The 22,912-nt window shown below is 44.5% G+C and overlaps 2 protein-coding genes across 4 annotated transcripts in view; both read right to left on the minus strand.

Moving 5' to 3' along the window:
• The window catches only part of LOC115774033 (NACHT, LRR and PYD domains-containing protein 12-like), a 196,026-nt gene that overhangs the window by 130,291 nt on the left and 42,823 nt on the right, over positions 1–22,912 (minus strand). The window lies entirely within an intron of this gene.
• Positions 9,085–22,912, minus strand: part of LOC115774201 (photoreceptor outer segment membrane glycoprotein 2-like) — a 49,121-nt gene continuing 35,293 nt past the window's right edge. The window contains exons 3-5 of one of the 3 annotated variants that reach the window (XR_004019169.1): positions 14,941–15,187; positions 10,648–11,089; positions 9,085–9,957 (exon numbers count right to left, since the gene is read on the minus strand). Coding sequence is in view for 2 of the 3 variants with exons in the window: in XM_030721357.1 (XP_030577217.1) it covers positions 10,835–11,089; positions 14,941–15,187 (502 nt within the window). In the remaining variant the exon portion in view is untranslated. Of the gene's footprint in view, positions 11,090–14,924; positions 15,188–22,912 lie in introns of all 3 variants that reach the window. The other 2 variants (XM_030721357.1, XM_030721358.1) reach the window with 2 other exon arrangements.

The raw sequence follows: 22,912 nt of genomic DNA on the forward strand, positions 1-22,912 counted from the left end.
GGCATCCATCCCACTTTGGATGGAGCAGCTCTCATTTCTAGAAATCTGGCCAAATTTATTAACCCTCCTAAAACCTGACTACCCAGGGTTGAGACCAGGAAGCAGAGCTGCAGTCTTACACGCCTCTCTGCAGCTTCTCTCCTCCTGCCATCCCCCCAAAACCCCATCCCCATAGAGTCGGTGCTGCTCCCAGACCACCAAAAAACAAAGCTAAAATCAGCAAAAAGCTATTTAAGCATAAAAATTCAAAAACAATAAATAATATAGCTTCATCAACTGCACCAAAGAATAAAACAATTAAATGTGGATTGTTAAACATTAGGTCTCTCTCTTCCAAGTCCCTATTAGTAAATGATTTAATAATTGATCAACGTATTGATTTATTCTGCCTTACAGAAACCTGGTTACAGCAGGATGAATATGTTAGTTTAAATGAATCAACACCCCCGAGTCACAGTAACTGTCAGAATGCTCGAAGCACAGGTCGAGGAGGAGGATTAGCTGCAATCTTCAATTCCAGCTTATTAATTAATCAAAGACCCAGACAAAGTTTTAATTCTTTTGAAAGCCTGACTCTTAGTCTTGTCCATCCTAATTGGGAAAATCAAAAACCTGTTTTATTTGTTATTATCTATCGTCCACCTGGTCCCTACTCAGAGTTTCTGTCTGATTTCTCAGACTTTTTATCTGATTTAGTGCTCAGTTCAGATAAAATCATTATAGTGGGTGATTTTAACATCCATGTAGATGCTGAGAATGACAGCCTCAACACTGCCATCCATCCATCCATTTTCTTCCGCTTTTCCGGGGCCGGGTCACGGGGGCAGAAGCCTAAGCAGAGAAGCCCAGGCTTCCCTCTCCCCAGCCACCTCCTCCAGCTCATCCGGAGGGACCCCAAGGCGTTCCCAGGCCAGCCAAGATACATAATCTCTCCAGCGTGTCCTGGGTCTACCACGGGGCCTCTTCCCGGTGGGACATGCCCGGAACACCTCACCCAGGAGGCGGCCAGGAGGCATCCTAATCAGATGCCCGAGCCACCTCAACTGGCTCCTTTCGATGTGGAGGAGCAGCGGCTCTACTCTGAGCCCCTCCCGGATGGCCGCACTCCTCACCTTATCTCTAAGGGAGAGGCCAGCCTCCCTTCGAAGGAAACTCATTTCTGCCGCTTGTATTCGCGATCTTATTCTTTCGGTCACTACCCAAAGCTCGTGACCATAGGTGAGGGTAGGAACGTAGATCGACCGGTAAATCGAGAGCTTCGCTTTTACGCTAAGCTCCCTCTTCACCACGACGGACCGGTGCAGCGTCCGCATCACTGCAGAAGCAGCCCCGATCCACCTGTCGATCTCCCGTTCCCTTCTCCCATCACTCGTGAACAAGACCCCGAGATACTTGAACTCCTCCACTTGAGGCAAGAACTCGTTCCTGAGCCGGAGATGGCACTCCACCCTTTTCCGGCTGAGGACCATGGCCTCAGACTTAGAGGTGCTGATTCTCATGCCAGCCGCTTCACACTCGGCTGCGAACCGTTCCACTGCGAGCTGGAGGCCCCCCCCTGATGAAGCCAACAGAACCGCATCATCTGCAAAAAGCAGAGATGGGACTCTGAGGCCACCAAGGAAGAAGCCTTCCGCCACCTGGCTACGCCTAGAAGTTCTGTCCATAAAAATTATGAACAGAATCGGTGACAAAGGGCAGCCCTGACGGAGTCCAACACCCAGAGGAAACGAATCCGACTTATTACCGGCTATACGGACCAAGCTCTCACTGTGGTTGTACAAGGACTGAATGGCCCGCAACAATGGGCCAGACACCCCATACTCCCGCAGAACCTCCCAAAGGACACCCCGAGGGACACGGTCGAATGCCTTCTCCAAGTCCACAAAGCACATGTAGACTGGTTGGGCAAACTCCCACGCACACTCGAATATCCTTGAGAGGATAAAGAGCTGGTCCAGCGTTCCACGACCAGGACGAAAACCGCATTGTTCCTCCTGAATCCGAGGTTCGACTAACGGACGCACCCTCCTTTCCAGCACCCTGGCATAGACCTTACCGGGGAGGCTGAGTAGTGTGATCCCCCGAAAGTTGGAGCACACCCTCCGGTCTCCCTTCTTAAAGATGGGGACCACCACCCCGGTCTGCCAATCCAATGGCACTGCCCCAGATCTCCACGCGATGTTGCAGAGGCGTGTCAACCAAGACAGCCCTACAACATCCAGAGCCTTCAGGAACTCAGGGCGAATCTCGTCCACCCCAGGGGCTCTGCCACCAAGGAGTTGTTTAACTACCTCAGTGACCTCACCCCCAGTGATGGTCAAGTCATCCCCCTCATCCCCAGACTCTGCTTCTACTACAGAAGGCGTGTCAGTGGGATTCAGAAGGTCCTCGAAGTATTCCTTCCACCGTCCAACTATAGCCTCAGTTGAAGTCAGCAGCACCCCCCCCGCACTATAGACAGTGTGAGTGAAGCACTGCTTTCCCCTCCTGAGTCGCCTGACGGTTTGCCAGAATCGCTTCGATGCCGTCCGAAAGTCTTTTTCCATAGCCTCACCGAACTCCTCCCACACCCGAGTTTTTGCTTTGGCCACTAACCGAGCTGCATTCCGCTTGGCCTGTCGATACCTGTCAGCTGCCTCCGGAGTCCCACAGGCTAACCAAGCCCGATAGGACTCTTTCTTCAGCTTGATGGCTCCCTTCACCTCCGGTGACCACCATCTGGTTCGGGGGTTACCACCATGACAGGCACCAACCACCTTGCAGCCACAGCTCTGAGCAGCAGCCTCAACAATGGAGGTGCGGAACGTGGTCCATTCGGACTCAATGTCCTCAGCCTCCCTCGGAATGCTGTCGAAGTTCTGCCGGAGGTGGGAGTTGAAGATCTCCCGGACTGGGGCTTCTGCCAGGCATTCCCAGCGCACCCTCACAATACGTTTAGGTGTGCCAGGTCTGTCCAGCATCTTCCCCCGCCACCTGATCCAATTCACCACCAGGTGGTGATCAGTTGACAGCTCAGCTCCTCTCTTCACCTGAGTGTCCTGAACATACGGCCGCAGATCTGATGATACGATTACAAAATCGATCATCGACCTGCGACTTAGGGTGTCCTGGTGCCATGTGCACTTATGGACATCCTTGTGTTCGAACACGGTGTTTGTTATGGACAAACTGTGGTTTGCACAGAAGTCCAATAACAAAACACCATTCGGGTTCAGATCAGGCAGGCCGTTCCTCCCAATCACGCCCCTCCAGGTCTCACTGTCATTGCCCACGTGAGCGTTGAAGTCTCCCAGCAAGACTATGGAGTCACCAGATGGAGCACTCTCCAGCACCCCGCCCAGCAACTCCAAAAAGGGTGGGTACCCTGAACTGTCATTCAGCGCATAAGCGCAAACAACAGTCAGGACCCGTTCCCCAGCCCGAAGGCGCAGGGAAACTACCCTCTCGTCCACCGGTGAAAACTCCGACGTACAGGCAGCAAGCCGGGGGGATACAAGAATACCCACCCCAGCTCGCCGCCTCTCACCGAGGGCAACTCCAGACTGGAACAGAGTCCAGCCCTTCTCCAGGAGACTGGTTCCAGAGCCCAGGCCATGCGTTAAGGTGAGCCCAACTATATCTAGCTGGTATCTCTCAACCTCACGCACTAGCTCAGGCTCCTTCCCCACCAGAGAGGTGACATTCCATGTCCCAATAGCCAGTTTCGATAGCCGGGGATCAGTCCGCCAGGGCCTCCGCCCTCGGCCACCGCCCGACACACACTGCACCCGACCCCTACGACACCTCCTGCGGGTGGTGGGCCTACAGGAGGGTGGGCCCATGTAACCTCTTCGGGCTGCGCCCGGCCAAGCACCACGGGCTAATGCCTGGCCACCAGACGCTCTCCCTCGAGCTCCCTCCCCAGGCCTGGCTCCAGGGTGGGGCCCCGGTAACCCTATCCCGGGCAGGGTAAACTGTTCCCTTGTTTTTTCACTCATAAGGGTCGTGCCTCAACACTGCATAGATTAAATGCCTCAACACTGCATTTAATCTATTGTTAGATTCAATTGGCTTCTCTCAAAATATAAAGGAGCCCACCCACCACTTTAATCATACTCTGGATCTTGTCCTAACATATGGCATAGAAACTGAATAAACTGACAAACAGGAAAATGATTGGCATTTTATCTATAATTTCAGTTCATTTTAATTAGTTTTGTAAATCTACAATATAGTTTCAGTTAGTTATCATTTTTTTCTTTTTCTTTTTTCAGTTAATGAAAGTATTTTTTCAATTTCAGTTTTATTATTTTGTTCATTTTTCTTAATGATAACAGTGGTCAACAAAAACCTTTTTGTCTGCTACCTGAGGAAAAACAACTGATTGTTACTAATGTGTGTACGCTGATTCCAGATATGCAAACAGAATTTCTCTAGCACATCAGGATCTTGAGTTAATTAAGTATGCCAATAAATGCCAATCGCCAAACTCGACGTCAATGATTTTATTAGAAAACTACACCATGAACATACAACTGGTGAAGAAAGATACAGATACCAAAATCAATCATATGAGGAATCTCAGACTAATACAGTCCACAGTCAGTCTACTGTACCTAAACAGTTCAAAGGTGTGACAAACACTTGCTCTTGTGCTTCGCTGAAGTTTGACGCTGTAGAAACCAGCAGTAGTCACCATCATGTTTGTGTTATAGTGCCCCTGGTACCTGATCTCCATCTCAGATATCTTGATGGAATCTTTCACCATGCTCATCGCTCACATCACCCACACTGGGTGGAAAGAAGTCAAGATGAGAGTGAAGGAAGTGAATCTTCAGTGACGTTCTGCCACCCATGTTTGAATGATACGAGCATGTTGTCAGCTAGTTCTTCAAAGTTTGTGGTTGTCCAAGAAATTCTGTCCCACCTGAACAAATGATTCCCGTGCTCTTAGTTCAAGGGTCTGAGCTTAGATGGAAAGTCTTTGTCTCTAATAAGCTCACAGACTTGGGGTCCATCAGAGCTCCCAGCTTTAAGCTTGACATCACTTTGGACCGCCCCAGATACTCTATTCATCACTTGATGTAGCACTAAAACTTTGTTTCTATCTACTGACAGATTAAAGCAGTCACTGGAAGTAACTGCAAATTTCTGGCATTGTTGATCCTCAATATTGGCAGTTAAACTTTATCTGATTGAATTTTAATGACCATATTTGGATTCAGCACCCAAAATCACCCAAATTATTACTAAATTCTGTTCAGTTTCACAATAAAAAATCTTAGCACACTCTACATTTGCATGAGAAGCACCAGTACAGCAATATATAAATATCAATAAATATAAATAAAGCTCAATATTGACATGTGCATAACTCAAGACCCTGACGTGCTAGAGAAATTGTAATTATAGATTTGGAATCAGCATACCTGAAATGCCTTATATCAGGTATTTTCTCCTGGTAGGAAAATCATTGTTAGCCAGTGTAATAGCCTTGTTTGGCACTATATAAATAAAATGGAACTGAATTGAATTGAATTGACTGTTGCTTTAAAAGGTCCACAAACACAGTGTGACATCACTGTGGCTCCGTGTTCACGTGTGGTCACAGCTGGGTCAGGATTCAGGTGTTTGTTTCACATGAGCAGATTAGACTTTACACCTCTGCAGTCTCAGCACATCATTTCTCCTCTCATGAGTCAGGTTGGTAGTTCAAATTCTACCTGAACCAGAGAGCACACACGAACCCACTGACAGGAACCTGCAGGTATCATCATGTGATGTAACATGATATCATGTGATGTGAGGATGGGAAAATGTGAATAGTAGACTTCAGTTTGTTGTTCCTGTCTCTGACAGTCACAGGTGCATTGTGGGTTAGTACAAGGTGACTGCAATCACCAGTTTATTGATTAAGGTCCTGCCCCTGAGCTGTGATGTCACTCAGAATGAAGGAGCCTGACTGGTTGCTGAGAAGGAGGGTGTGGTGGAGAGGAGGAAGTGTTACATAATAGGAGCCATCTGAGGGGAGGGAGGAGAATAAGGAAGGACAGGGAGGACCATGTGGCCATCACCGTGACAACCGTCTCCTGCACAGGGCAGAGTGGAGGAAGGCTGTGATTGGCTGACAGTGTGGAAGGAAAAAGGAAGGACAAACTGCAGGTAAACGTCAGAGTAAATAAGTATTTTAGTACTGCATATAACTTACTAAATGTTACTACTGTAATATGTACCTTTAGTACACAGAGGACAGAGCTGGAAATACATGACAAGTATGTCAGAACTGTACACACAGCAATGTAAAATACTGTAACAGTGGTACTGTAGCAGCAGTATTGTAGTAGTTGGTCTGTAGCAGTGTCACATTTGTGTAGTAGTACAATAGTAGTACTTGTGTGAGAGTTGTGTAGCAGTATTGTAGTGGTAGTACTGTCACATTTGTGTAGTAGTACTGTAGTAGTAGTAGTAGTCTCACATTTGTGTAGTAGTACTGTTAGTAGTATTGGTCATAAATCTGTGTCTCTGCTCCCCTCTGGTGGACAAACGTGTGTATTAAAGGCGCACTGCACTTGTTCTTGTTCAGCTGTGTTTCTTCTTCATTCTTTTAATCTTTCCATGACAAGCTCTCTGGCGCCACCAGTGGGTCAACGGTGGAGGCTCAGCATATCGTCACAGGTGAGGTGCACCTTTGAGAGACTTCCCGATGTTGAGCTGAGTCCAAAGTAGCCTGTGATTTACACCACATTGGAGTTTAATAGAAACTTCACTCACAGGTGGCTACGAGGAGCTCCAGAGCAGCCTGAGCAACGTGATCAGATGGATTTTAGAGGAATATCACTGACCTGTGGGAATGTTCTTAATTACTCACCTTTATTGTTCATTAGGCTGATGCATCAGAAATCAGATTTGTACTTTCTACTGAGGATAATAAACAAAATAAACAAAATTTCAGCAAATTTCCTAAAGCTTTATGGTGCTCTTTCTTTATTAGCACTGTGAGGTCCACGTGATGGTCCCCACCCTCTGCTGTCAGAATAGATCATTTCCTGTTCAAAAGTGACAGAGGATAAAAATGATCCTCGTAACACAAAAATCAAAAACTATTTCAGCATTTCCAGAAAAATTGTTTTGTTTTGAACATGAGACTGGATGGTTGGAGGAGTGTTGGAGTCATCACTGGTGACGACTCTATTCTATTCTATTCTATTTATATAGTGCCGAATCACAACAGTCACAGTCATGAGGTGTGCTTCAGGGTTAGACAGGAAAGTGCAGGACAGTACAGTTGTCAGCAGGGGGCGTGGTTTAACCAATTAGCCGAGGCAGGTGATGCTTGATGGAGGCATGCAGGCTGACCTCAGGGAGCATTCACATCATTTTTGATGAAGGATTCAGCACTGCATGTAAAAGCTTTCCTCAGAAGAAACAAAGTGACAAACTGTAAATTTTGCATCTCAGTCGATCTCGAACACATCAGACTGAAATTTACAGTAGAAACGATGCCTTTAAGGACCCTGAAGGATGCTGTAACATAAAGCAACATGAGGTACAGTGAGGAGTGTTTCACAAACAAACTGAGAAGAATGATGTGCTCAGCCATTGAAAGCTGAGGTCATTGAAGGACCTCTGGGTCACTGGATCAGCAGGACTTTTGATGTCCTTCTGTTTTGAGAGTTTGGATGGTTTCTTTAGAGAGAAAACAGTCAAAGTGATCGTGCATCTTTGAATCACTTGTTTTACTGTTTTATTGTAGTTTTAGAGGATGAGTACCATGATAAAGATCTGAAGCTGTAAAATTCAGTAAAATAAGGTTAATTTTTTTAACCTCCTAAAATCCTCCAGGTCTCCAGATCGCAGGTTAATGGGTTTTCTCAGAATTTTCAGCAGTTTCAAAAACCCAAACGCTGTAACAGAAAAACAGAAAATCCACCATAAATGGAGGAGAGTTCATCTGAAAGGTGAAAATCTTCCTCTTTAGGATGCTGGACCTACCTTGCCCTGCAGGGGGTGCTGGTGAGCTGATGGCAGTGCAGAGGTTAAGCTGAGAGTTCTCCTGCTCAGCCTCATGGTGACTGATGGAAGCAGGCTCTGCAGTCAGAGCTTGCTGAATCAGTCAAACACCAAGGAAAGGAGACTCAGTGCTTCCTTTATTACCTCCTTTAGCAGAGGAGGCACTGAAGAGTCCTTTTTGAACAGAGAGGAGGTAATTACATCCCATAATTCAAAGCAACCACCATCAGACTGTTTATGAGAAACAGATGAGGCTTAAAGAAATCTAAACAAATTATATTTTACCCTCAAACCATCCTCTGCTGGACCTTTGCAAAAAATGAGTCTTCTAATAAATGATCATGACAAAACTTTAAATCAAAGAAAAACATGCAAACAAACAACACTCAAAGGTGCCATTTACACAAAGCCGTTTTCACTGGAAACGGTGTCGTTTTGATGCGTTTCAGCCTTTCGTTTACACGATGGCGTTTCAGAAACGATCCGCGTTTACACGATGACATGTGAAACGATGAAAACGATGTAGTTCCCATGCCAGGCCACAAGTTGGCGTTGGTTTTCTCTTTGCAAAGTTTGTTTATGCAAGACGCGCATGCGTGGAGTGACACAGTAGGTAGTGCGGCAAAGTGTTCATTACTTACAAAACGGCCAGTGTGAGAGGTTTTGTGTGGACTGACGATGAGGTTGGATCGCTGCTGCACACAACGCTGAATTACAAAACGGTAAAAACACAAGAAAAGCACAAGAAGCACTCGTGAATCCGCGAGTACTGTTTATCAATTTGCGCGACAACTGTGGCCGTCGCAACCATAGTGCGCATGTGCGAGTCGAGCGTTTTCAAATCACCCCGGTTTCAAGCGTTTACACGAGAACGCAAGCCGGTGCGTTTCTGAAACGCTCCACTCTGGACCCCGTTTCTGAAACACATCGTTTTCACTCTGTTGTCGTGTAAACAGAAGGGCGAAACGCATCAAAACGACACCGTTTCAAAATGAAAACGGTCTCGTGTAAACGGCACCAAAGAGCTTATCCAACACATTTACATTCACCCATTCATACAAGAACTTCCATGTGTAACTAAAATAAGTGCTTTTATTGTCTAACATTCACACTCCAACGCTTGCATCAGAGAGCAGTTTGGGGTTCAGTATCTTGCCCAAGGATACTTTGGCATGCAACCCAGAATAGAACCACCATCCTTCTGACTGGTAGGTGGCCTGCTCTACCTCCTGAGTCACAGCCACCCCACAAACAACTAAACAATCAAATGCAAAAACCATACAAGCAAGCAAACAAACAACTAAACAAACAAACAAGCAAATAAACAAACAAACGAGCAAACAAACAAACAAATGAGCAAACAAAGGCCCAGCAGCAGTCTGAGTGTGAAGAGCTGCAATCAGTGTTTGATGATGGGAAACAGAAAAACTTCCTTTTTTGGTTAATTTTATTTTCTCGAGGCAACAGTAACAGCAGCAGATCTGTGTATGAATGAAACCCAGGCTTCAAACAGCAGATGTGACTCTGAGGGAAAGGTCACAGGTCACCGCCATGAACCCGAGAACAAGAATCAAAGAGAAAAAAAACAACGAACTCGCCCGTATGTGAAAACGTGAAAGGTCATTCAGATTTTCTGCTGGACATAAAAAATATTGTTAAATCTTTAATATCTAGGTTTTCATTTAATAAGAACTGTAAAGGTAGAGTCAGAGCATTGCTGCTTACAGTAGAGCTTCAGCTCAAACCTGTTTCAGTCATAATCAGCATGTTTCAGCCTAAAACTGAGACCTCAGACATTTCACAGCAAGTCCTCCTGCATCCTTTACGACCGCGCTGGTGAATCAAACATGAGCAAAGCCCCTGAAGGTTAAGGCGTGGACCACCACCTCCACATTTTGACTCCTGGTGGCGGAAACCCCTCGGCTGTCCTGCTGCTCTAAAACAATTCTTCATCAGTTCATTCATTTCCTGTGTGAAGTACATGAAGTTAGACATGAAACCACTGTGTATGATTAAGGTCAGTAGCGGCACCCTTTGTCACACATTTGCACAATGAGTTCCAAAAATGTTGGACTTATCCAGACTGCAACGTTAAGCACATCATTTAAAGCCTACATTTTTATTAAAGATGGCCAAAGACAAGAAAACTGTGCTCATTTTAATTTGTTCCACGTGTTTGAATGAAGTGCATCTGAGCTGCTCTTTGAAATCTCGGCCCGTATCTGGAAGCGAGGAGACCGACGGCTACAGTTTGAGCTGTTTTTGACGTCGTGGTGCTCCAGACGGGTGGGGGTGGGTGATGATCTGTATTCAGGTCAGTTCAGGAGTCATGCAGCTGGGATATGAGCTCAGTGTGGTTTCTTCATCCACTGCTGAAACACTTTCCTCAGTTTCTGCATTTGGTTTTTGCATTATTTTGAATAAAGGTTTTAACTGATGTGCACATCATTGCATTCTGTTGTTTTTCAGTGATCTGACTCCTTTGGAGACACGTACAATAAAAACACAAACACCAAAAGGTACCAGTGTGGTGTCCCTTTCATGGTGTTTTTATTCATTTTTAAGTACAAAAATAACTCTTCTCATCATATTAAAAAATCATAAACAGTTCGTTTATAAAGCTATAAACTCATCAGAGGAAAACCTGTTCAAACTCACACTTTGGATCTGAAGGCCGAGCACAGGCCATAAATCCAGCAGAGCTCTGAGGACTCAGCAGGGAATGCTCTTGTGTCTGGGATGACGTTAAATGTATTTGCCTGATCCACACGGCATCCTGGAAAATGAAGTGAGTCACAGCCTGAGTTCAGAACAGCTCGCCCGTATGTGACTCCACACATCGCTGCTAGCTGGTCACAGGGACCTGGACCTGCTGCGATGGCACCTCCTGCTCCGAGGCAGCAGTCGGGACGTTGATGTTCGGGTCGTCGTCGACCTGGTAACACTTCCCCAGGTTCTTGATGATATTAAAGTTGGTCCGGGCTGTTTCTGCCAGGCTGTTTTCCAGAATCCAACCATCTGATTCTGACTCTGGATCGCCCAGCCGGAGGACGTTCTCCATGGCCGTCTGCAGGTAACGGACACCTGTCAGAACCAGCAGCTGGTGGGAAAAGAAAAACATTGAACCTTTACTGTAGTTTAGGCTACAGTCCCACTATGGAAAACAGTGCTCGGAGACCTGAGCCCTCTTCCAGGAGGCAGGTTTCGCTCCAACTCTGGTTTGTAACCCTAAAATGAGGAAACTCGGGTTTTCAGTTCCAGGAAGAGCTAACTCCAACTCTGAGTCAGTTACCATGGTAACAGACTCTGTGACCCTAACCTGGCAGCTTTTACCCAACAACCTCTGAGTGTCTCTCTGACTCCGCCCCTCCTGCTGCACCTGAACCACCTGTCTGACACTCCCGTTCATTTCCTCCTTCATAAAGTGGCTGTCAGAGCGTCAGAGGAGCGAATTCATCTGCAGACGTTTGTGTTTCTACAAGCACTGAAATCCCAGTTAGACGTTAGTTTGTTATTTTTGTAACATGAAGCTTTTACAGTCGTTCACTCGTCAACAGGCTGTAAGGACGGAGACAGCGATGATGTCACGCATTTATAATGAGGCAGCTGTCAGACTGTCAGTCAGTTCCTCTGAAACATTTACTATAGTTACTGTAGCATCACTGTTACATCACACTGATCTGGATGAAGCTGCTGACACAGAACACACTGATCAGTGATCAATGATCAATCATTGGTCGTGCTGGAAAAGCTCACTGATAGAAAAATGTCTGATCCTGGAGATGATGGGAATGTTTGAGTGAAGATGAGGCTGAAATGATGAAGACTTCAAACTAAACTAAATGGATTTAAAGTGAATTATTATTAAGTAGGGCTTGGTATTGGTAGCGCAGTAGCGCAGTGGTTAGCACTGCTGCCTCATAGTTACAATACCATCCTGAAGGCCTGGGTTCGATTCCACCTCGGCCCAGGCCTCTTCCTCTCTGTGTGGATAAGAACAGGATAAGCGGAAGCAAATGGATGGATATTATTAAGTAACAAACTGACCTGAGGACAGCTCTGCCCCCAGAGTCTGCTGCTGTCTCAGTAACCAATACACAGGTCTGTCAATAAACTCAGTCTGAGCTGTTGATTGAACTAACTCTGATCAGCTGTTCTGCAACAGGAAACTCAGAGTTTGTTGAACATTCTTCCTGGAATAGGAATAGCCTTTGAGATGTTTGCTTTTGAGACAGGGACCAGCTCTGAGACCTCTCCCAGTCAGCTGCAGTCTTCAAACCCAAATTGGGGATAAACTGACAATAAGATGGAGTGAGTCTGGGTCAGGTTGGCATGTACATGCAGTCTGTCTGCTCTGGTGATCAGCTGTGATAAAATCACAAATCTGTTGCCATCTACATCATTAAGGCTGTTTCACACCGGCCGCGTTGTGTAAAAATGACAAATTCCGAAACTTTCGGATGTGAACTTGTCGTGTAACTGACATGAAGTGACAATGTAATGAGGTCCTGATGTTTCTAAACAAGAGAAGGAAGAAACAGAGATTCTAGGTTCATCCAACTCATAAGCAAGCAGCAGCAGAGGTTGATGGTTTGATCACGCAGTTGAAGCTGCATCACGGCTGCTCTCGTGCACAGGGGTGAAAGTAAGCCGGTAGGGTCGGTACTGTGTATCACTAAAAGATTCTGCGCCGGTACGCAGTACCGGCAAAGGTTGGAGCGGCTGTCTGCTGTAAAGCCATCATTCAGAACCGGTCACGGCTGTACTTTGGGTCAGAATAAATCCGCTAGCAATAAACAGTCTAAAACACGATGTAATCAGTTAATAAATTGCTTTTTTTTTCTCATTTCAAATTGTTTCTGAACTGTTCGTGCTGTGCTGGCACCTCAAATCTCTAGCTTCTCTCCCCTCAGAGATCGAGGACAGCCACAAAAAATGCACTGCATCCGTTCCGCTTACGGGACGGATGCAGTGCATTTTATATGGCAGGCTAGACCCTCCTATTTTGATTGACACCTCGTTCGGCCAATCATATAATTGGCTGCACCAAAGTCAACCGAAAAGCTACGTGACACCACCTGGTTATTATTGGCTCTGGAAAACCCATGTGGTTGCCTGTTCTCTGGAGGTGTCCTGTCCTCCGGGATGTAGTGCATTTTATATGAAAGGCTAGACCCTCCCATTTTGATTGACACCTCATTCGGCCAATCATTTTAAGAAATGGGTTTTCTTTGGCGTAGGTTTTTTCAGGTGATTTTGGTTCGGCTAGTTAACAGGTTAAAACGTTCACGCTACGTTTAATGTCGGTCTGCTTTTTACAAAGTCTCTCAATTAAAAGCAAAGAGAGATTAACTAATTGTGTTTCATGTTATTCTGCTCAATTTCAACAACAGCTCATAAACACTGCTTATGACCAGAGATTTCATTTATATATATGCACTGTGTTTCTTTTCATTCATTCATTCTTTTCATTCACCTTATTTACTCTGTTTATACTTCACTCTGTATTTAATCATTAATTATTATTAATCTCTGTCTCTCCCCCCTCAGCAGATGACCCCCCCTCCCTGAGCCTCGTTCTGATGGAGGTTTCTTCCTGTTAAAGGGAGTTTTTCCTTCCCACTGTCACCAAGTGCTGCTCATAGGGGTCATTTTGACTGTTGGGTTTTCTCTGTATTATTGTAGGGTCTTTACTTTATAATATAAAGCACCTTGACGTGACTGTTTGTTGCGATTTGGTGCTATATAAATAAAATTGAAGTGAATTGAATTGATGATTGGTCACCACAGCTGCTTACAATCAGTCCCACACATCAAAAGGACTGAACGCAATCAGTTGCCAACTACTGGTTGTTCCTGGCTACATGAAGGTTGCCGTCGTATTTTTCCACTAGTGTGACTGAAGCCTTGGTGGTGTTGAATCTTTGGTGTTGTTTTATACAGTTATACAGTTCCATGCTTTCATTCTTGGACTCCACCAGAGCAGCTTTGCATGAGCCACAGCTCAAAATAATACTTCTTAATCTGACACTGGGCCTTCATGCAGCTCCTCAGTTCATCCTTTGTCTGAAACAAGCTGGTTTGGGTGTCATCTCTTTAACGGGTGTCTCCCTCAATGCTGACATTCTTTGGATTAGCCAACTTCTGGAAGCCTGCTGAGGGGCAGTCCCTTCTGCCATAAGAACAAGTATGAATCTGACATCAGTAGATTAGAAAATCTGTGGCTGTATTGAGAGCAGTCTGAACTTTTGTCTCCAAAGGATAATTTTTACACTTTTAACTCAGTATTTGAAAGTTTCGCCACATTTAGTGAACGTCTGACATTTGAACATTCAGTTCAATTCAGTTCCATTTTATTTATACAGCTCCAAATCACAGCAAACAGTCGCTTCAAGGCCCTTTAGATTGTAAAGACTGCAATAATACAGAGAATGTCACAGAAAGTGGGGAAAAAGAAGAGATCTCCTTTAAAATCAGACTGGTCCACAATGATGACTTTGCAGATGAGTTTTAAAATATCTCCTTTGATGGGTGGATGTAGCTCAGTAGGTAGAGCAGGTCACCTACTGATCGGAAGGTCAGCGGTTCGAATCCTGGCTACTCCGGGCTACATGCCAATGTATCCTTGGGCAAGATACTTAACCCCAAGTTGCTCTCCGACCGTTCTGTCGGAGTATGAATGCGTGTGAATGTTAGGTAATTAAAAGCACTTAGCTTCGGAAAAATGGAAGTGCTTGTATGAATGGGAGTGCATGGGTGAATGCAAACAGGGTGTATAAGCGCTTTGAGTGCTCATACTGAGTAGAAAAGCGCTATATAAGAACTAGTCCATTTACCAGTCCATTTACCATGGAGCTGATTTGAAAGCCTCCCTTCATTTCTGTTCTGCATGAACTGATTGTTCTAGTTTCAGCAAAATCACAGTGGGTACAAACCCTGATGCTGCGGTACCTCAAACAGCCAGATAAGCAGCACAGTCAGGCCAATGGACTGCATGATGCTGGTGTAGTGCTCCAGCAGGGCCTGTCGGCAGCCCCGCCTCCACAGGTTCAGCTGCTGGCTCTGCACGTCGTACTTGAAGTGGGTCGAGCCAGTGCTGAGCTGGTGCTGGATGCAGGGCCGAGGAGAGAAGGTGCTGCAGCAGCTGAAGGGAACACCGTCCATCAGGTACTTCCCCTGCACATTACTCCTCATACGGCTGCAAGAAAGGAACAGGAACTGTAACTGATGCTGCTCCTACAGCAACAGGAAGACACTAAAATTTATCTTTACTCACTTTTCTGATGGGGAAAAATAGATTAATTGATAGTAATCATTCCCAACTACATGTTGCACCTCGAATGATTTCATTGAATTTCTAAATGTTGTTTTATGTGCTGTCACGGAGTCTGTTCTTTTCACAATAAATGCACAATGAGGTGTTCATTTCAAATTAAAGGTTTGAGACAGAAGTCAAATACTGGGCAGGTCTGTTGGGTCATTGCTAATTAGAAGCAAAATAGAGGTTTCTGGTACAATTTCACCATCTTTCAAGTGTGAAGATGTTAAAGCTGCAGTAACAACTATGATACGTATAGTTACATCATTTTTACATCATTTCCTTCATAAGAATGATCAATAAAGCTGCTCATTGCTAATTAAAGACAGGTTATATGGAGTCAGTTGACTGAATCCTGCTGTTAAATCCTAATTAATCCATGAACTCTGACCTCAGTAGTTTCCAGGCTAAACTGCTTAATGGGACCAGTGGCCTAAATCTGCTGGCAGAGAAACTTTGTCACCAACATTTTCTGTAAATGTGTTCAGGAGCAAATAAACAGGCTTTCAGGCAGAAATGACAGTGAGCTCAAACACACTGCAACATAAGGAAGCACCAGCAAAGAGAAAAACACTGCAAACACACACAAACACAGCAGAAGTGTTTTTGGGGGGGCAATAACAGGACGGACCACCAACCGCACGGAGATTCGCTCTAAGGAAGCAGAATGATGCAAACATGCACCGACAGAAAACATGTTTGCTATTAGCTGTTTACTGTTAGCCTGAAAGGCTGTCAACAGTTGCCATGGTTACTTGTTGAGAGGCAGATTGTGCTGTAGGTGAGCGACCACAACCATAACATCTACTGACTAACTCGGTGCTAAGCTGCTTTCTGCTTCTTGTGGAAGGTACTAAATTTGGTTGAAAATATATTTAACATATTTATCATGTCAACAAAGTGTGAGGGCACATTTTTGTCAGTTTATTCTTATTAAATACACTCTTTTTTTCTTCCTACATCCCCAAAGAAAAATGGAAATCTGTCTCTGGAAGACACCCTTATGTTTTCAACTGAGGGAAATTCTTCCAGCCAAAACCTCCTCACACATCATTGTCCTCGGTCAGCTGCCCAGTGTTTGTGTTTTTTGATCTTTAAAGTTTGGTTATTGTGAAATATCTTCAGCTTGTTTCTTTGTCTGCTTAGAGTTTAGAGTTTCAGTGGAAGCCTTTAGTTTGAAATACTGTGTTTATTATGTTCCCTTGGTGTTCCTGCCGTCCTGTGTTCTGTGTTAAGTCCACATTCCTGTTCCCGTGTCCAGCTCTATCCTGTTTCATTTTATCGGTCTCTTGTCTCTTATGTTTAGTATTTCTTCTACTTCCTTGCTTGTCTGATTCCCTGTGATTAGTGTCAGCTGTGTTCCCGTCTGTTTCCTCTTCCCTCATTACCTGGTGTGTATTTATTGCACGTATCTTCCTTTATTGAATCATCCTTTTAGGTAGTGTGTTTTCCCTGGATTTCATAGTTCTCTGGATTAAGTCGCCCTGTAAAGCATCACCCTGTTTTTTGATCTTGTGAGTGAGCCCAGCAATAAAGCTGTTTTTTTGAGTTTGACCCTCCCGAGTCTGTGTTTGGGTCCACATCCTGCCACACTACTTGTCCATTTTTTTAAGCCTGTCTTGTCCGGCAGTTTTTGCAATCAGAATCATGATCTGAATGCACTAGTCCGCCATACGTGTTTGCTTTTCCAAGATGAGCTCCATAAGGCTCCTCTTGTCATTGTTTTATTTTTATTTTATTTGTTTATTCATTTCTATAGTTCAAACAAGTGCACGTGTAAAATGGAAATGCCAGAGCTGATAGGCAGGAAAAAAAGAGCAAGAAAGAAAACAGAAAAAAGGGGCTGAAAATAAGAGAAAAGATAAGTATAAGAAATCGGGATTGGCAAATTCGCCACTGGCGCCCTGTGCTCTTCACAGACGAAAGCAGGTTCACACTGAGCACATGTGACAGACGTGACAGAGTCTGGAGACGCCGTGGAGAGTGATCTGCTGCCTGCAACATCCTTCAGCATGACCGGTTTGGCAGTGGGTCAGTAATGGTGTGGGGTGGCATTTCTTTGGAGGGCCGCACAGCCCTCCATGTGCTCGCCAGAGGTAGCATGACTGCCATTAGGTACTGAGATGAGATCCTCAGACCCCTTGTGAGACCATATGCTGGTGCGGTTGGCCCTGGGTTCCTCCTAATGCAGGACAATGCTAGACCTCATGTGGCTGGAGTGTGTCAGCAGTTCCTGCAAGACGAAGGCATTGAAGCTATGGACTGGCCCGCCCGTTCCCCAGACCTGAATCCAATTGAGCAGGTCTGCAGGTCTGTGAGGGGATCCCTCAGTAGACCATCCGCCACCTCATCAGGAGCATGCCCAGGCATTGTAGGGAGGTCATACAGGCACGTGGAGGCCACACACAATACTGAGCCTCATTTTGACTTGTTTTAAGGACATTACATCAAAGTTGGATCAGCCTGTAGTGTGTTTTTCCCCTTTAATTTTTTGTGTGACTCTAAATCCAGGCCTCCATTGGTTAATAAATTTGATTTCCATTGATGATTTTTGTGTGATTTTGTTGTCAGCACATTCAACTTTGTACAGAACAAAGTATTCAATGAGAATATTTCATTCATTCAGATCTAGGATGTGTTATTTGAGTGTTCCCTTTATTATTTTGAGCAGTGTGTGTGTATATATATATATATATATATATATATATATATATATATATATATGTAGCCCACCTGAGGTATTCGGTTACTAACCCTGTTTATTTGATTTAAGTGCAATATTCATTGGTTCCATTAGAGGGCGCCTGGGTATGCCTGTTTATATGCATGTACTCCATGTCGAGCTCAGCGTTTTGACCTTGACCACACCAGGATAGCCAGCATTAGCTGGAAGTGCCAAGGAGATAACTTGCAGTGACTGAGTAGAAGGAATAAAGAGAGCATTGGGAGTGATCGGTGAGCTATTAAAGTGGAAATCAAAGCGACAGTACAAGAGGAAGTCCTGGTGAGTTCCGACATGCCCACTGATAGCCAGTGCTAATGGTTAGCATTGATAAGTTGCTTATTGTATCTTTTGATTATTGCTTGAAAGCACTTTAGGTGAGCAAAACCAATCGGGAGTTGTGTGAATATAACCTAATGTCTACTACATGGCTGCATGTTGTATCATGACTGTTGGACAAGGTGGATATCCCATATGTGTTAATATTGGCGCTAGCCGCTAATGCTAGCTGCTAGTGCTAGCCGCTAGTGCTAGCCGCTGATGCTAATCGCTATGGGGCGTCTGTTTTGTTCAATAGAATTAGGTATTGCAGCGAGGTAGCCACCATTAGTATTGTTATAATCCTGTTTTGTATGTAAATGTTCATGGTTCAGAATTTAAGCTCTTAAAACTGTATTTCTGTCAATGTTGACATTTGTTCATATTAGACTATTGTGTGGGTTGTTTTATAGTGTGATGCTGTTACTCTGAGTAAAGGATGGAGTACTGCTGCTCCATTGAGGACACTAAGATTAGATAGTGTCATGACGATTAGACCAGGAACAGTGATGCTACTTTCTACACTATTGTGTAGATTGGTTTATTTTTCAGTGTCAATCTTCAACTTATGAGGCGAGCCCAGCCCATGGCGACGGAAGACGGTGAGACGGCGTGGCCGGCCGAACTCAACCGCCTCTGGAGAACTTGAACTGGATAATATCCAAAGGATTACAGATAAGACTCATCTAAACACACTACAGGAAACTTGAACTCTGAACATTGCACAAAGGAAACTCTTTCCTTTGGAGAACTCGTACTCTGAACATTGCACAAAGGAAACTCTTTCCTTTGGAGAACTCGAACTCTGAACATTGCACAAAGGAAACTCTTTCCTTTGGAGAACTCGAACTCTGAACATTGCACAAAGGAAACTTTTCTTTGGGAGATCAGAATTATCATTTTATTGTTCATGTGCTTCATGTTGCAACTGTCTTTATGCTGTTAAAAAATGAGGTAATAAACTCTTGCTGTTCTACTGTTCAACAATTTGTGGTGACCCGTTTGGCTTAACTGCTCCTCACCCGGGCCTAGTAGATGTTAGTGCCTGACACTGCACTGGTCCATGCGAAGGGTGCTACACAATTCTTGGCGAGCCAGCCAGGAGGAGCAGTGTTAAAAGAAAAGAACAACAACAAATTTAAGGGTGAACAGCCTGTTTCTTACCTCACCTGTATATATTGACATTTTAAGTTCAAAATGGAGGTCATTCAAGCACAAAATGTTAAAGTACCTAACGCTGTTTTGGTAAAGCCTATAACTGGTACTGAGCTTGACAATGAAGTGGTTGAATATTTAGCACATATTGGTTCTATTGAGCGAGTTATTAAAGTAACCAGTCAGGACCCACCATTTAAAGATTCTGCCTTTCACACACAAATTTATTTTTGCAAGTATTGATAGTATTTTTTTATATGTTAAAGTGATGAAGTATCTGATTAATAGACTTGTGCTCTTTCCCCTTTTTTTTTTGCTCCCTTTCTCTCTCCCTTTTTCTTCTCTTTATTTTCCTCTTCTTCAGCCTGTCAGCTCTGGCTGTTACATAGTATGTGGAAAAATAACTCAGATAAATAAAATAAAGGGTTAAAACATCAACAAGAAGAGCCTATTGAGAACCTATAGAGCTCATCTTGAAATAGCAAATATGTTTGGCACAACAACGCATTCAGATCACAGTTCTGCTTGCAAGATCTACCAGACATGACAGGCTTTAAAAAAAAAAAAAAAAAAAGATTCTGCCATAGTGGAATTCAAATCGGGTGAATCCATCCAGTTCTTACAGGATAGTTTGCCCTGTGAAAGAACTAGCAGTGATCCAACTGTTGTCCATACCATTCAGTTGTTATCTGAGATGTATGCTACTGATAGAGGTTCAAGCATTACCAATGCTTACTTAACTCAGCTTCAAGGTATGGCTAAGCTTGCTGGTTTTGGTTTTGAAAAAGTCTTGCTGGATGAGTTAGCTCGAATCCAGAAGTCCACCACAAACCTTGAAGTTACAGATGTGTCTGCTACATCTCAAGAACCACAGCCCTTGAGCAATGTGGCCCTACCTGAACAAAATGCAGATGAAAGCCTTCTCTCTAGAGGCGATGATATTTTGAACAACTCACCTGAACATAACTTACCACTATCTGTTAAGAATGCAGGGGCAACTGCTCCACCTAAAAAAGAGACAGTGCGCTTAAATGCCGAACAGCTCACTACCCCAGAAATACAAAAGGTAGTAGTCGAGCATGTTATAAAAAACACTGACTTTCCTTCACATAGCCATGCTAAACTCCGACCCTTCTCAGGAAGAATGCCTTGCCCTTACCCTGAGTCTGACTATGACACATGGCGTAGTAATGTTGAGTTCCATCTTTCTGACTCCACTATGTCCAATCAGCAGAAGGTGAGAAAAATCATTGAGAGCCTTGTCCCGCCTGCTGCAAACATTGTTAGGCACCTTGGGCCTAATTCATCTCCCTATGATTACCTCTCATTACTTGATTCAGCATATGACACTGTTGATGATGGTGATGAGCTTTTCGCTAAGTTTCTAAATACTAATCAAAACCCAGGTAAAAAGTCCTCTGAGTATTTACAACGCTTGCAAATGGCTCTGAACAAAGTTATCAAAAGAGGTGGTGTAGTTCCCAGTGACTCAGATCGCCAACTACTTAAGCAATTTTGCAGAGGCTGTTGGAATAACTCCATCGTTGCAAGTCTGCAACTGGAGCAAAAGAAAGGCAATCCGCCATTATTCTCTGACTTACTTCTCATGCTTCGTGTAGAAGAGGACAGACAAGCAGCTAAGTCCAATCGAATGAAACAACATTTTGGCAGTTTTAAAAATAAAGCTCAGACAAATCAACTCACTGTAAATGATGGGGCCCAATGCAATCGATGGCCTACTGATGAAGCAAACCTCTCAAATGTTACTGAAAGTCCACCTTCAACTAACACTCAAAAACTTGAAAAGCAGCTAGCAAAGCTACAGGCCCAAATGGCATCCCTAAAGGCTTCCCTTTCTAGCACTCCCAACCAGTCATTCACTAAAGCTGGAACCAGTTCAAAACCCAAGGCCAAGGACTCAAATAATGCAAACCTTAGTTACTCACCTGAAGCCAAACCTTTAAAGAAACCCCGCCCAGGGTATTGTTTCAGATGTGGCGAGGATGGCCACATAGTGTCCTCTTGTGACAACAGCCCAAACCCAACGCTAGTCGAAGCCAAACGCAAAGAGTTCAAGCAGAAACAGAAAGCCTATGAGGAACACCACCACAAACTGTCTTTAAACTAACCTCAGTTCCTGTTGAGGGACAAACAGGGGCTGAAGCAGGTCCAAAATGTCCCCTTCCAAGTCCAGAACGAGCAACAAACAAGCAAACAAAAGTACTTCTTCACTCCCAAACTGCAGAACAAAAGCAGGTCAAACTGCCAAAAGGCCTAGTAGGTCAGAAATGTACAGCTGATGTCACAATTGCAGGGGTCCTGTGCAACTGCCTCCTGGACTCCGGGTCCCAGGTGACCACTGTGTCTTCATCCTTTTATCATGCAAACCTGTCAGAACATCCCATTCACCCTATTACAGGTTTAGATGTTGAGGCCGCTAGTGGCCAAAATGTTCCATACCTAGGCTATGTGGAACTAAGCTTGAAGTTCCCAAAAGCCTTTGTGCAAACTGAGCCTGAGGTCTCTACCTTAGCCTTAGTTGTTCCAGATCTACGTTCAAACTGTGATTTGCCAGTACTCATTGGTACCAATGTACTTGATGTAGTGTATGATGAGTACTGTGATGGAAAACATCCCAATGAATTGTCCTTAGTCTATGGCTATCGACAAATACTCAGAACTTTAAAACTCAGAAAAACAGTTAACTCAACTGGAAAAGTTGGCTTAATGACACTAAAGTCCAAGACACCGCATGTCATTCCTGCTCAGGGAAGAGTGCTTTTGGATGGACATGTCAAAGCCAACAGCACCGGAGAATGTGCAATCATCGAACAGCCATCTACATCCAACCTGCCTGGCGGAATTTTTGTGGAGTGCTGTCTTAGGGTGGCTGTAGCTCAGTAGGTAGAGCAGGTCACCTACTGATTGGAAGGTCAGTGGTTCAATTCCTGGCTACTGCAGGCTGCGTGCCAATGTATCCTTGGGCAAGATACTTAACCCCAAGTTGCTCTCCGACCGTTCCGTCGGAGTATGAATGTGAGTGAATGTTAGATGATTAAAGCACTTAGCTTAATTAATTAATCATGGAAGTGCTTGTATGAATGCGTGTGTGAATGGGGTAAATGTGAACGTGTTGTGTAAGCGCTTTGAGTGCTCATATCTGAGTAGAAAAGCGCTATATAAGAACTAGTCCACTAGTCCATTATAAATTTGCCTAAGCAGCATCCTCGGAAGTTACCTGTCTGGGTTAGGAATGAGACGAAGCATGACATAACACTTCCCAACAACTGTGTAATTGCAGAGCTTCACAGTCCTGAACATATTTATGACCACTTACCTGTTCCAGGTAGTGAAGCAGATTCCATCCAGTGTTGTGCTGCCACTGCCCAGCCTACCCAGTCTCCAACCGA

This window comes from Archocentrus centrarchus, chromosome 24, assembly GCF_007364275.1.
Source record: "Archocentrus centrarchus isolate MPI-CPG fArcCen1 chromosome 24, fArcCen1, whole genome shotgun sequence".
NCBI lineage: Eukaryota > Metazoa > Chordata > Actinopteri > Cichliformes > Cichlidae > Archocentrus > Archocentrus centrarchus.